The 15,338-nt window shown below is 40.6% G+C and overlaps 1 protein-coding gene across 2 annotated transcripts in view; it reads right to left on the bottom strand.

The window, feature by feature from the left end:
- Positions 1-567: 567 nt before the first annotated feature.
- Positions 568-15,338, bottom strand: part of sh3bp4a (SH3-domain binding protein 4a) — a 33,357-nt gene continuing 18,586 nt past the window's right edge. For both annotated transcript variants that reach the window (XM_042513299.2, XM_088074563.1), the window contains 2 exons: positions 4,323-4,511; positions 568-3,433 (listed from right to left, as the gene is read on the bottom strand). In XM_042513299.2, coding sequence (XP_042369233.2) covers positions 3,209-3,433; positions 4,323-4,511 — 414 coding nt within the window. In that variant the 3' untranslated portion in view covers positions 568-3,208. The remainder of the gene's footprint in view (positions 3,434-4,322; positions 4,512-15,338) is intronic.

Genomic DNA, 15,338 nt, shown 5'->3' with positions numbered 1-15,338 from the left:
TTTAAAACGACAGAATGACTACGTTTACATGCAAATTCAGATTATAGTTACGGTTTTAACGTCATTCATGGGGCGCAAATCTGTAGGATAAAATACGAGCTGTTGTGTGTGCATCTTCGGATATTATACAAACTGTTGTGGATATGCAGCATAGCTCTGGTTGTTATGGTGATAACAATATTAAAAATGCAAATGAATACTTTTCCAAAACGACATGCTAAAGTATGTAAAATGACGTGATAGAATTAATGCCACAAACGTCTTCAGCTGACACAAAAATACTTTAAATGAGTAAAACAAAACAAAACAAAACCTTTTTGGAGCCAAGAACAAGTCAATACAATCATAGCTTCATACCGTAACAACAGTGAAAATCAATAATCAGTAATATTGATTTATCCCCCAACACGACCCCGATCGCACAAATACGAAACTTTGATTCTTTCATTTGACTCTTGGGTTTGACGGCAAACAAATTTTCCAAAATATCAGTGTGATTAAACGTCTTAGTGTACAGAAATGCTTAAATAAAATAAAATCTGTTGTATTTTTCTGCCCACAATTACATTTCGTTTTCAATTTCCAGTTTTATTGAAACCCTCTGAACAGATTTCAGATCTGCGACCTGCCACAGGCGACACGACGCCGCATCAAGAATGTGTCAACACTCGATCGGCATTCAGTACAAATATATATAAAGTCCTCGGAGCATGTTTCATAATCCGAACAGACACAGGAACACTGCAGCAGTCACGAAAGTCACCGAAACAAGAGCAAACACTGCAGACTGACTGAAAACAGACAGAAAATACCAACAAAAGCATCAAAGCTGACTCCGTATACTTTGCTGAGATGACAAAATTAAAGGTGAAATGCTTAAAACACACAAATCTGAGACAAAAGGCGTCTTTCAATATGAATTTAACAAAAACTAGACATTTTCTGATACTTTCACAGTTTAAAGTGAAGTGTAATCTGACTGTAACAGCCGACGTGTCTTTAATTAAAACTCTAACCCACTGCTGTATTTATCACAAAGTTAAGAAAATGCCAAACTTGCAGGAAAACGTGACGTACCAGCGCCTTCAACGGGACTTTCTAACATTATTCTGAAATACATTTTCGGTCCTTCATCATGCAATCTTTGATAAAAGTAAACGCTCGAGTGTGCAGCAGATTTAAAATCTTGAAAATATTGTATGTGCTTACAATAAATGCAGGATTTCATGCTCAAACTAAAATTACCACCTCACAGCCTTTGAATTTTTGAGTTATGGCCAAAAACGTGTTTTGTGAGGTCACAGTGACCTTGACCTTTGACCACCAAAATCTTATCCCTTCATTAGGGAGTCCAAGTGGACTTTTTGGCCAAATTTTAAGAAATACCCTCAAAGTATTGTTGAGATATAACGTGAGACAGATGCGAGGTCAGAGTGACCTTGACCTTTAAACACTGAATTCTATTGTTATGTCCAAATAGACGTTTGTGTCAAATTTGAAGAAATTCCCTTCAGGAGTTCTTGATGTATCATGTTCACAAGAATAAAATGGATGCAAAGTCACAGTGACCTTGACCTTCAACTTACTATCACCAAAATCCAATCAGTTCATCTTTTAAGTGGACATTTTTGCCAAATTTCAAGAAATTCCCTTTAAGTGCTCACGTGTTCAGATGGAGTGATGGGCAGCCCAAAAACGTGATGTCTGTGGTCACGGCTATTGTACTCAAAGTAAACTGGATCTGAATGTTCAGTTAAAAGTTTGTTCCATGTTTTTTGGGGCTTTTTTTAGACAAAACAAACGAAGATTATGAATTCTGACTGAATTTCTAACTCTGCAAACTGCAGCGTTTTTACACCAACTGAAACATGGCGGAAATGACTCACACACAATTCGAAACCAGGAAAAGTAGACATGAATAACACTGTCCGTAACATAATTATCTGTATCATTCTGCAGATATAAAAAAATAGAGGTATATCTCGCATAAATAGATATACTGTACCTTTACTGCATGGACCAAACTGAGTCACATGTAGAGTTAGCTTTGGGCTAACGGTTTTTTGGCAAGCTAATTGCTGACGAACGCTCTTAATGTTTGAATGTAGGAAACAATTTCTGATTCTTTTTTGGGAAACGTTTGCTCTGCCCTCTTTTGAAATTAGTGCCGGCGAGAAGCAGTGAAAGACTGCAGGTCAGAAAAAGAAAAGGTTGTTCATGTTAACTCTTTGGAACCGCAGCAAATTAGTTTAATTTCTTTAAAAAGTAAAAAAGTTAAAAGAAAATTACCTGAAATAAGCAATAACAAAATTAATTAAAAAACAAAAACTATTAAGAATTGTATTTTATTTTTATGACATAATTTTTAAATATAAGATTAGTAGAATTTAAATGTAGTTATTTTCTTATTTTTCAAACCTAATTTTAGGATCCTTTTCTTGCAGTCTGTGGGACATTTCTTCAAGTTGCTCCATTTTTTTTTTTGAAAGAAATCAAACCGATTTGCTTAGTTTTCAAAGTGTCAAATAGCTTGTGAAAGGCGTCTGAATGCAACACAAGAAAACTGATGTCAATTCAGCTTTCAAAGGGTTAAAACTATTTAGGTTGTAAACCAAAAAGGGAAAATCAGCTTTACAGATAAAGAAAAGGTCACAGTATGTGTGGGTTTGTACTGCAGAGACTGAGGTTTCACATGTTGTCCTGAGAGAAATGTGGAAAAAGAAAAAACAAAATATACAAACTTTAAGAGAAAACGGAATCGCAAAAGACAGACAGATAAGTCTACATCTACGGAGACAAAGACAGGAAGTGGTAAAGACAAAGGACGAAGTAAAAAAGAGATGACGAAGACAAAAAATAAAAAGAAAAGCAGGACAAATGTGACAAGAGGCATAAGAAACAGAAAGAGGCAGATCCTCCAGTTTCACACTGACTCATCGAATGCTCAGAAACGTCCGATGGCGCATCTACACCTTCACGTTACCACCGACAATGCCACCGACGACACCGATCAAGACTCCACACGAGGCGAGCACCTTCAGATCTGACATCCCGAACTGATCAGTCAAAGGTCCAACCCCAAACTTTGTGTCCTCAATGTCCAAACGTCCAAAATCAAATTAGACAGACGAATCTCAGGACCAAGAAGTACTCCAGTAAACCGAAGACAGTAACTCACGGACTGACGAAATGTTCCGGACGAAAAAGTTCACACGGCAAAATCTCCGTATCCGGTGGGACAGAAGGCGGCACTGCGGAGCGAATCGAGGCAGTTGACGAGGATCAGCGTGCCGGTCAGGTGCTTCCACCTCTTGGTGATGGGGTTCCTCATCTTGTCCAGGCCGAGGTGGAGCTCCTGGATCACGTCTCGGTAGCTGTCCCCCACGTGGGCGGCCCACGTCAGGAGGAAGTCGTAGGCTGGCTTCCACATGGACTGGACGGTCGGGGGTCGGGGTCATAGAGAGAGAGAGAAGAGCTGCTTAGGTGCAGAAGGCAACAAATGTTTGGTGTCTGTCTCGATTCTTCTTCTGCCCTCGGCGTCTGATACTGAAGCACCGAGGCACCTTTTTAACGTTCGTATGAGACGCAGAGCAACTGACGGGGCATTTTTCATATTTTGCGTGTTCTGACAAAGTTGTTTGTCCATGTGTTCACCTCATATTTTTTGATGAATAACAAAAACATAAATAAAATAAAAACCTAAAAATAAACAGAATCACAGTGCTGCCCGGGGCAGCGACCGCGCCGAACTGAGGCGAGAGCAGCCTTTGCTGATGTACGCTGAACCTTCAAAACGTCAAATGACGCCATTTAAAACTTGCTGCAGTCGCTAAATAACAGACAGCTGCAGCAGGAGGAGACAGTTAAGACGAGACCGAGCGAGGGAGAGTGAAAGTCGTGTTGTGTTTATGGATTAACATTACACCTGACTAGGAAACACACCCTGTTTTCTATTTAAGAAGAACTTTAACCGTTAAATAGAAATTAAAACTGGCTAGTTTAAGTATTGTTTATATATATATATGCGATAAATACGATATATGCGATAAAGATTAGCAGTTGTTTCAGCACCATGGACAGCTCCCGCACGGCTGCTGTGTATCACAGTGACGCTGTCCGTGGTGCTGAAACACGCTTATAAGGTTAATCGCCTGATAAATTGAATTTTAGCCTTCAGCTACTTTTTTTCTAAACTCAATTATAGCAATCCACGGGGAAGTAGGTTGAATTTAAAAACAAAAATATTTTCGGTCAGGCTGTAAATTAAAATGTATTCCTTACTTTTTAAAACCCGTGGACATTTTTGACTCATGGTGTCTCACCTCATTGTCCAAAAAGCCGTTCTTGTCTCGATGCGGAGCCTCATAAGCCTCCATCTGCTGTCTGGACACTCGGGCTAGCTTCTCAGCCAGCTCCCTCCACCGAAACGCCACCTCCACCGCCGTGGTCAACAAGACGAAATCCAGGACCAGTCGAGCGACCAGACCCTGGCAGTCCATCTTCAGCAATGCCTGATGGGAGAAAGAGATGCAGTCAAGATAGCAGAAGTAGTCATTACCAATACGAATAAAATACCACGATTCAAATGAATTATCTATTAATTCTGATTCATTTTCTAGTCCAGTAGTTTCTAACATTTTATCTGAAATTCCCAGAGAACGTGTTTATGTGTTACGTGTTTATTATCTCCACAGGATCTACATGTCTTTAAGAAGTCAACATTTTAACTCTTTGAAACCCAGTTTGACATCAGTTTTCTGACACATTTCACAAAGTATTTGACTATTTGCAAGAAATTACTAAATCACCTGATAATTAGTTTTGTTTTTTTTAAAAGGAGGTTATTAGAAAAATTCTAAAAAAAAAAAAAAGAGAGAGAATTTTCCAGAAAACTATTAAAATGGTATATTTATAATTATGTTACATAAAAAAGCATACATAGATTTTTTATTTAATATTTTTAATTCAGCACTTTTTTGGGTCATTTTTATTCATTTATTTTTTAAACTTGTCTTTTTTGTGCTTAAATCCAGGTAATTTTCTTACTTTTTTTTCAAAATTTCTTGCTATTTTTTGGGCCATGTCTTGTTAAGTTGCTCATTGCAAATTAAACCAGTTTCAAATGGTTAACCAAAGTGATTTTCCTTATGAAATGGTTTTATTTGTATAATTTTAAGTAAGCCACATGTGGTAAAATGTTTTGAAGAAAAATCCATATTTCACAAAAGAAATAAAATAAGGATTTGAGTCGTCAACATTTGTGTAGAAAAATGTGTTTTTGGCTTCTGTTAATAACCACAATCCCTCAAAGGAACCTGGTTGGAGTCCAGTTTTATGGTCTTGTTTGTCTTTAAACTGGCCACAGGTGCTGAATGGCAAACACAAAAGCTTAAAACACCGTCTGAAGAAAAAAACAACAACCTTCTTTATGGACGAGTGTATGAATTTAATCCTCAGCTCCTCCTTGAAGGAGTCATCACCCTCGGGCTGCTGCTGTTAATATGTTCCTACTCCGATAAACTGGTTAAACGAGGGTTAAAAAAAAACTAATAAAAGCAGCTGACCAAAAATGAGACTGCGGGCACATTTTTTTTTCTTGAAAAGAAACAGCGAACGCCGAGTGTTTTCATTTTTTATCAAGAGCAAAAAACGCAGTGTTGTGTGTCCATCCAGAGATAAGCAGGGATCTCGAGTGCTGCAGGCCTCTTACAGCTCTACACACACACACACACACACACACACACACACACACACACACACACACACACACACACACACACACACACTTCAAAGTGATGCACTGTCCTGTAGTGATACCTTTCAGGCTCTTTGCAGGGGAGGTTTCTCTTTGCTGTCAGCTCCAGATGCAGCGAGCTGTGACCTAAAGAAGCTCTAATATGGGTGTGACAAAAGTTCTGGGGGATTTTACTGGAAGATATTTCAAATTAAACTCAAAATAAAGCAGAAAAGGCAAGATATTGCATGTAAATACCAAGCCTCCTTGACTAAAGACGGTTTAAATTCATGCAAATGTCCTCTAAAGCGGAGGAACTACAAGCAGCTGTGCTCGAAAACGTAAAGATTTTACAGTTTTCTGCTCCTGTTTCCTGCAGCTGTATCAGAGCTGGATTAAACGCAGCTAATGCAAACTATTTGTGCCGCTGCTGCACATTAAAGGTGTTCAACATGGTGGTTTTAACCCTTTAAAACATGGGTCTGCATCAACAAGCATTTATACCTCTGGAACCTGAGAAATTTGGTTTGATGTCTTTTGAAAATGTGTGAAGGCAACGAGAAAGAAAACGACCTGAAAATAAGCTGTGGGGATATTATAAAGAAAATAGGGAAACATTTTTAGAAAAATATATTTTTAATTTTTATTATTCTATATCTGAAATTGTTACAGAACAAAACACATATATGTATATATATATTTATTTTGTTTTATTTCATTATATTTATAGCATTTTCTTAAGATCACTTTCTTTATTTCATTTGGTTTTTACTTTTCTTTTTCTTTCTTTACCTTTTTTAATTTTCAGATAATTTTCTTGCAACTTTTTTTGAAAAATATTTGAAAAAACAATTTTCTCAGGTCTCAAAGGGTTAAGATGAAGTAGCCTCAGGAAATGCACCGAGGTAAGCGCTGATTGCCACTTGGAACGCAGTTATTTTCTGCAGGTGACATTTTTGTACTTTCTTACGGCGCCGTGCTGCTGTGGGGAAAATTACTTGTGCAGAGACAGCAGCATGAAATCAGATCATAATTGCTTTCGGCATGATGGAAAAAGGACACTGTATAACTTATTTTTTGTTAAAACAATGTGGCACGATGAACGCTCCAGAAGTTTGTTTGTCTGCAGAAGTTGCTCTTCTTCTCTTGCATTTTCAGTCCAGTCACCGGGAGAAAATGTTTGCGCTGAATATTTCTGCAGACCACAAATACAGAAAATCTGAGTGTTTTACGGGTATCATCAGTGTTTCCAAAGTGACGTGGTAAACGAGCTGACTGTCATCCGGAGGTGGAGGGGATGATGGAGTGATACGCCTGTCAAGCTACGGACCACCAACAGACAACAAAACATGTTCTGCTTCAGCAAATCATTCTTCAAGCAACATTTAGGCACCAGATGCTGCAAAAAAGCAGACATCGCTGCGTTTCCAGTCGGTTTAGTGTCACAAAGCAGATGTTTTCTACCAAAACATGACTATGTTTCCTACCACTAAAGCTCCACAAAAGCAGACGTATTAGACCTGATATTGCTGTTTCCTGCCGCGATAACGTTAGTTTCTGACAAAAAAAAGTACTTACTGAAAAGAAAACATAACACAGTGATTTTTGTGCTTTTCAAGCTGCTACAGTTTTAAAATATCTGCTCCATAATAATGTAAACATGCAGCACATCCATGGTTTGCACCAACCTGCAACACAAAAAAATCTTATCTGGAGATTGGTTTGTGCATTTTTGACATTTTGAGTCAAAAATGTTCACTGCCCGACACCTGAGCTGAACTCTGGAGTCTCAATTCCTACTGTCAACAACAACAACAACACCAACAACAACACCAACAACAACACCAACACCACCAACAACAACAACACCACCACCAACAACACCACCACCAACAACACCAACAACAACACCAACACCAACACCAACACCAACACCAACAACACCAACAACAACAACTACAACAACACCAACAACACCACCACCACCAACAACAACAACACCAACAACAACAACAACAACAACAACAACAACAACAACAACAACAACAACAACAACAACAACAACAACAACAACAACAACAACAGGCAATAGATGAAATGATTACAGAAACTTAAATAAACATTATAATGAAGGCTGAATAGCAAAAATATTGCACAGCACAATAACCAGGTGCAAATAAGAACTCTGTCACTGTTCTTCTGTCATTCCCACAGTTCATTAACGGCCTCGTTAGATCAGGTCGGAGGTCGGCGTCGCCTTCAGCGCTGCATCAAACTCCTCAGAAGAGATTTGTCTTAATGGCCTTCGGACAGAAAAAGCCCACGATGTGATTCATCTCGTCTGACTCCTGATTACTCACATCCACCAGAATAGAGACGAGAAAATGTATTTCAGGTTCTGTGCTTTTATGTAAATCAAATCAAAGATTTCCCGGATGCACTCAGGAGGGAGTGTGTGTCGAATGTACTTTCTGTTCTGTACGAGGAAATCCTCAACTGCCGAGCCGCGACTCATTTAATGGAGCTCAATTAGTTTCTACTGATTCAGCCGCGCTGTCAGTCAGCTGCAGCTTCAAAGCAACGTGAACGTGCACGCACGCACGCACGCACGCACGCGCACGCACGCACGCACGCACGCACACACGCACACACACACACACACACACACACACACACACACGGTCTCCAGACACCAAAACACTCTAATCTGAATCAAAAAGACCAAATTTCATACTGATTTCTCTCTCAGTCACATTAAAATTCATGATAAGTGACAATATTTTGGAACATCAACGTTCCAATCACACCGCTGTAACACTCAAACAATGACACGACAGTGTGTACACATACCGATACCGATAAAACGATAGTTTCCATAATTTGTTTGTTTTTCATTACCTGACGGTATGAAAGGCTAAGACGATTTTTTTAAAAAGAAAAAAAAAAAAAAAATACCAAGGAAAAGTGCTAAAAATATTTTGTAACATAATTATGATAATTGTAAATATAGTTTTTCCTAAGGTTTTAAAAAAAAATAATTTTCTAAATCTACTAATTTCATTCTTGGAACATTTCTGGCCAAGTTGCTTTTTTTCTCATATTTTGCACCTTGAAGTTTTAAATACTCGTGAACGGCGCCTGAACGCAGCACACGAAAAGTTGCTGCAGAAAAATGATGTCATATGAGGATGCAGAGTCGCAGGAGGTTACGCGTCCACTTTCAGGTGTACTGGAGCATTTTTAGATGATGATATAGGTACTTTTACTGCAGTAAAAACCATAACAGTAGTTTTTTACTGTAGTATTAACACTACAGTGTAGTCAGATGAGCGCTGGCTCCTTTGAAGGTCGCAGCGAGCGCTGGCGGAAACACGTTTTAGATTTAACTCGCTCTTAAAAGAAAAGACGGGATGAGCCTCATAATCCCAAGGTCATGTCATCTCCATTTATTAGAATCATCTATTTTTACACCTCATTTTACTTCTTCTCTCCCTCCTTTATCTTCTACCGTCTCTCTTATGAGCTGCGGCTCCGTGATGAACTGAAATAACCTGATAACCTACGGCGCGCGGGTCACTCTGCACAAACCGAGCGGAGATGACCAATTATCTGAGTTTGAAACGGACACCGTCCTCCTCGTCTCTCTGTCTGTCTCTGTCGCTCTCCAGCTCCTGTCCAACCAGCACTTTCTATTGAGATATTCTGATTCAGGCTTCACACAAGTCTAAATATAGACCAAACACACACTCACACACACGTCAGGGTTCAAGGCCGCTGTCTGGAAAAGAGCACGATGTGTTCACGTGCAGATCGGGCTTCGGTACGTGAGATGTGCCGTTTAAAGCCGGAAAGGATTAAAGAGGAGACACGGCAGGAAGGAGTTTGTGCTTCAAAATAAAAGAGGTTAGGCAAGTCATTTACCTTCAAGTAAGAGTTTTTTACGTCCCATCAAGGAGAAAAAAAAACTCTAAATCTGAATTTTGTTTGGGCTAAAAAAGACGTCTCACTGTGAGACACATGCTGCACGCTCAGACTGCAGCAGATGGAGGCCAAAGGTCAGCGTCTGGCTTTAGGGTTCCAGCTGGAGACATTTCCATGTTCATTTCAGTCTCAGTTTATTCAGGGAGACTTCGCCAGAGGTCACACTCGCCAGAATACACTTTGGCATCCTACATCTGTGCAAACCACAGATCCGTAGCATTTTTACATTATGTGTCAGATAGAAAAAAACATTACTTTTTTAGTTTTACTGTTCCAGCAACCTGTGGTTAACGTGGAAACGTTTAGGCACAAAACTCACTGTTACTCTCACAACATGGTGAGGAAAAGATCACGTTTTGATTCTGGTGGCACAAATGCCACCGACGTGCAGGAGAGCTCGCCAAAAAAAGGATTATGTCGGGAAATTTCTGAAGAGACAACCTGCTAAAAACACCCATTGTTTGGTGGCACTTTGCCACATAAAACACAGCAATAGCTTACTGAAAAATACCTGCTTTTGGTGGGAACAGCGTTACTGAAAATGCAACACTGGATCGCTAAAAAAACAGCTGCTTTGGTGGCAGAATCGCAGAATCGCAGCTGTGAATGCCGTATCGGCTCATCGTCAATGGTGTGTTTTTGTTGGCCTTAAACAGACGTCAGCAGTAATCTGCATATTAAGGCACAACTGCCACCGGAAACACTGATGCTCCTCAAAAATGACTCGTGTTGCTGTTTGCTGGTCTTGAACAGTGTTTTGCGGTGGTCTTATTTTAGGCACAATTTCTGCTAGAAATGCAGCAATGGCTCACAAACAAACAAACAAACGAAATAAAAAAACCCACAAGCTTCTGGCGGCACTCTGGAAAACGCCTTTTTTGAAGCCTTGACTTCATTTAGGCTGCTGTCACTTTGGTTTTTGGGGCCTGAATATTTCGGGGAAAGCACTGAGCTGTGGAAGACGAGGAGCTGAGGACACTATCTGCAGACAGTCCGTCACTCAAAGCACCTGCGCCCGTAATTACGCATCATTATAAGCCTTTGTGAAATGTTAACGGGTGAGTTATAAAAATATCAGCCATCATCAATCACTCATCACAAGGTTGAAAATAAACGAAGAGACCAGAACCGTTTTTTTGGACCAGGCTGTAAACATGGGGGTCTTCTGGGACTGACTCGATTTTGGAGCCAGCCTCAGTGACCTTTAGAGGAAGTGCAGTTTTTGGCCTGTTGGCTTCATTTTTCAGCCCCAGACGTGGCCAATTACTGAAAAGCAACAGCTGGCTAAGATCCCCAATTTCTGGTGGCAGAATCGTCACTAAAAATGCAGCGTGGCTTAATAATAATCAGGCGTTGTTGTTTGTCCGCAGCTTGGCAGGCGTCTTGTCGTGATGTCACGCCGTCCGTCGTCCCCTCCACCTCCCGATGACAGAGTCCGTCATAATATGTCATTTTACAAACACTGACTTGATATGTATGAAATGTCAAACGTAACATTTTCATGGTCTGCAAAGATGTAAAAAGCCAATATTTTCTTTCTGGCTCCAGCTGCCTTTCGTTTTCGTCAATATTTCCACGTTATTAACTAACAACATGATTCTGCTCTAAAAATAGAAAACAGTCTGCTGCGTGAGAGACCAAAGTGTCTGAAAAATATGAGATAGCGGCGACCTGCAGGAAGCCCCGCGGCAGACGGACAGACGGCGCTGACAGCTGACCGGGCGGCTGTCAGCTAAATGAGCTGCACTTCCAAAAAGCTTCAACGGGGGAGGACGGGGGAGGACGGGGGAGCAGGGCAGATGATAACACTGACAGGTAGGAAAGAGAAAGAGGGAGAGGAAGGAGGAGAATAAAACAGGCAGAGAGAGAAAAGAGAGAAAGAGAAGATTAACGAAACGGCAGAGCAGCAGGACGAGGGAGCAGAGATCAGGTTTCTCTGAAGGGCTTTTTTTGATCAGTTTTGTTATAAAGTGCCAGAAAATGTAACTGAATTTGCCTCAAAATCACCGAATAGACCGAAACCACAAAATGCAGTTTTTTCAGTCCCAAAACTCCTGAAAATGACTTTTAATATGTTGACAGCTGAGATGTTATTTTAAGGACCAAAGTGATCAAACCAAGAGACAAAAAGCCGACATTTCATTTAAATATCTGCAGATACAGATGACGTGCCAACATTATCCTGCACCCCTAAAATACATCACGTCTGTGGTTTCCAGAAATGCAGTATGACGACATTTCCTCGTAGGCTGATCGTTGTCTTTCTTGAATTACAGAGAGCCACAAAACAGCAGCTTTTTCTTTCAGGTTTGTCACATGAGGCAAAAACACAAACGCGACTCGTCTAAAGACACGTGAAGCTCCTGACTTTGGTTTCTAGCTGCTACAGTTTGATTGAAATGTCCCACCAGGACAGTTTTGGAAGGTGATTTCAAGCGTTTTCAAGGTACTTTTACTGAAACTATCTGAACTTTACCAAACAAACGTCCTGCTCTGTCTGATCAGCTGCAGAGGAGCTCGTGTTTCTCACACTCACGTCGAGTTTGTGGTCTAATAAACTCACGTCTGGATAATCCGGTTCATCACTTAACCCTCTGAAACCTGAGCAAACTGGCTTGATTTCTTTCACACACAAGGCAATGATGTGACTGAGAGAAAGGCAATGAGCAACTTAAAAAAGGCCCAAAAATTAGCAAGAAACTAATGAAAAGTTCAAGAAAACTGTCTGAAAAATCACCCAAAAAATCCCTCAAACTAATATGAAGATGGGGACATAAATTGAAGTAAATAAATCACTGAAGACAAGGAAATGACTTGAAAAACAATAATTTAGCTGATATATATTGTATACTTCAAAAAAGAAAAACAAACCTAAATCTACCTTTTTTGTGATTTGCAGATTTCTTTCCTAACTGCTCTGCCTTTTTCTCCGTGGTGTTTTTGAGAGAAATCAAACCACTGTGCTCATGATTCAAAGGGTTAAATAAGGGTTAAAAATGGCGTCTGAAAGTCATCCAGGTCTGAACGGTCTGACTTCCATACGGATTTTTACTGCAGATCGAGGCGGCCGTATGTTTGTAAAGAAGTCTATTTTGGTGTTGACTTTTCGGACCTCGGACCTCGGCTTCAGACGGGAGTCTACAGGCGGGGGATTGATTACGTCCCCTGCAGAAGCCTTTGCCCCGCCTCTCTGCAGGTATCTATTATTAAACAACACTTTCAGCCGCTCTCCTCCGCTGACAAGCACAAGGGCCGGCTCTCTCGTTTGTCCTCAGCCTTTTGTAACCCGAGCCGCGGCGTGAAAGGATCTGCCGGGGCGGTGTCGGATGCCCCCGTAGGCCTCCAGCTCCGTCCTGATCAATGGCTGCTCACATTTCACACGAGAACACCTGTCGGCCGGAGAGGGGGAGGGGCGTGATGAGCCGCTCTGAACCCCGAGGACGGACCGTGAGGGTTCGTTCTGAGGCAACACTTTCATTTTTGGACGTGTCACACTGTCCAATTAAAGCCAGCAGGGTTAGAGCTGAAATGTCTGTCTGCTCCTCTTTTTCACGTCTGACTTTTGCAGAAACCAGAATCTGGATTCTTTAAACGACGCAACTGAAAATGCTCCTGCTGCTCAGCTCATGTGCGATTGTGCTGGAGACTAAAGACACAAACAACACTGAAGCTTTGCTTGTAGAGAGAATATTTTTGCAAAAATCAGGTTGTCACATGTGGTGGACAGAAAAGGCAGTCCAGGAGGTACAAATGTAGGAAACAAATGAAATTAAACTGCAGCTTTTTTTTTATCAGGGTTTGTAATCTTCACAAACGTAATAAACCACAAATGTATTACAAATCTGCAGTATTTAACGTAATAATCCCACAAACGTAACAGAAGATGCCTTCTACAAATGTGATACAACATTTCCTGAAAATGTCCAGAAAAGACATCTGTATGATGTCTGTATAAATGTCTTTTCTGGACATTTGCAGAACATTTCGTATTGCGTTTGTTTATTATGTTTGTGTGAAATTTATCCGTCCGGCAGCGTTTCATGTGCACCCGAAAGGTGCCATTCGGGGTCACGCTCTTACGCCAAAAGCACCGACAAAACGGCGTTATTTTACAAGTTCGAAATGAAAACGGGCTGGAATTTATCTGAAGATGCTCGAGTCCAACATAAGGACAACGTTTCCACCCTGCTCTGATCTTTGTCCGGTTTAATGGTTTTGTTGTCTTCACTGAACGTATGCGGCATGAAGTAAGTGTGTCGGCGTAAATTTTATCCTCCTCTATGCTGTTTTTGAAATGTATGATTTGTACAATTACTCTCTCTCAATCAGTTCAGAGTGAGACCAAAGTTTCTCTAGTTTCCTTTTTTTTGTCAACTTTTGAGCTTTGAGTCCCTGAAAAAGGCCAAAACGTGTCTCGTCACGGACGGTAGGTTTTCTTGTATTTAGCCAATTTCCTTCCAGCCGCTACCTGTCGGTTAAGATGATTTAAGAGTCAGTGGTAAATGAAGGTATAACATAGTCAATAAAACCTTTTTTTTCAGGAATAGTGAATCACAGCAAACACAAAAGGCTCTGGAGTAAACAATCGTACATTTGCAAACAAAATATGAGGCTGATTGGTCCAGTAGTTTGCCTATTAGCTGCAGACAGACAGACGGTCACACATACACACAAACACACACAACCGAGTGCACGATCCCCTGCAGGCGCACACCTGACGGACAATAAAAGAATACGTGCAAACTTTCAAATCTCATCGTCTTTCATCGTCTGTACATCGTCGCAGGTGTCTTTGCCCTTTCATTTCCTGACGGTCACGCTGTGGCCCCCCTGTGGCTTCCTGCGTCGCCTATAGAAAGCACCGCATCGGCTCTGCGTGCTCACAATAATAACTGAGGGAACTATTTTTATTCTCTTTGCTCTCTCCCTGTTATAGCTCTGGCCTGCGATGACCTCTGCTGTGAAAAGGTCGTGTTGAGGGATTATTTTAACTACTTTTCTGAAGCTCCGGGGCACAGCGACACTAAGAAACAACACTGTGGCATATCCTTAAGTGTCACTTCAATTCTGCCACTGAATGAGCTACAGAGAAAACAATAAGGTGTTTGGACGTGCTGCAGGCGCAGGATGCCCTTTAGAAAGTCGGGCTGTCAGGAACAGGGAATATTTTTCATCAGCTGATAATGCTTAGATGCTGAATTTAAGTTTTTAGGTGCTGAATGTTTTGTAGCCTAAACTAAACACTGGATTTCAAACAAGTTCAGGTTCGTGTGCAAATAAACTTGTGTCTCATACACACTCAGAGAGCAATAGTTACAGGACAGAAAGATGTGAGCAAACTACCTTTAAAGCAACATATTAAGGATTTATCAACATGCGTTGTTTTAAAAAACTAACATATACTAAGAAAGAATAGCTGTCAGTTTTAGAAAATACATGTGGGAGCTTCATGGACATTTTGCAACAAAATGTTGATAAAGACCAATAAAACCAAAGACGTGAGTGTGGTCGGGTCAAAAAGTGTTTTAGTCTATACATACATGCATACAATCTTTAACATTTCTGTACATTGTAATGACTATAGCAACATCTGTTTTTCACCACTGCTTTATTATATTATATT

This window comes from Plectropomus leopardus, chromosome 24 (genome assembly GCF_026936395.1).
Source record: "Plectropomus leopardus strain MGB_pleo_1.0 chromosome 24, ASM2693639v1, whole genome shotgun sequence".
NCBI lineage: Eukaryota > Metazoa > Chordata > Actinopteri > Perciformes > Serranidae > Plectropomus > Plectropomus leopardus.
This window is presented reverse-complemented; position numbering and strand designations above follow the sequence as displayed.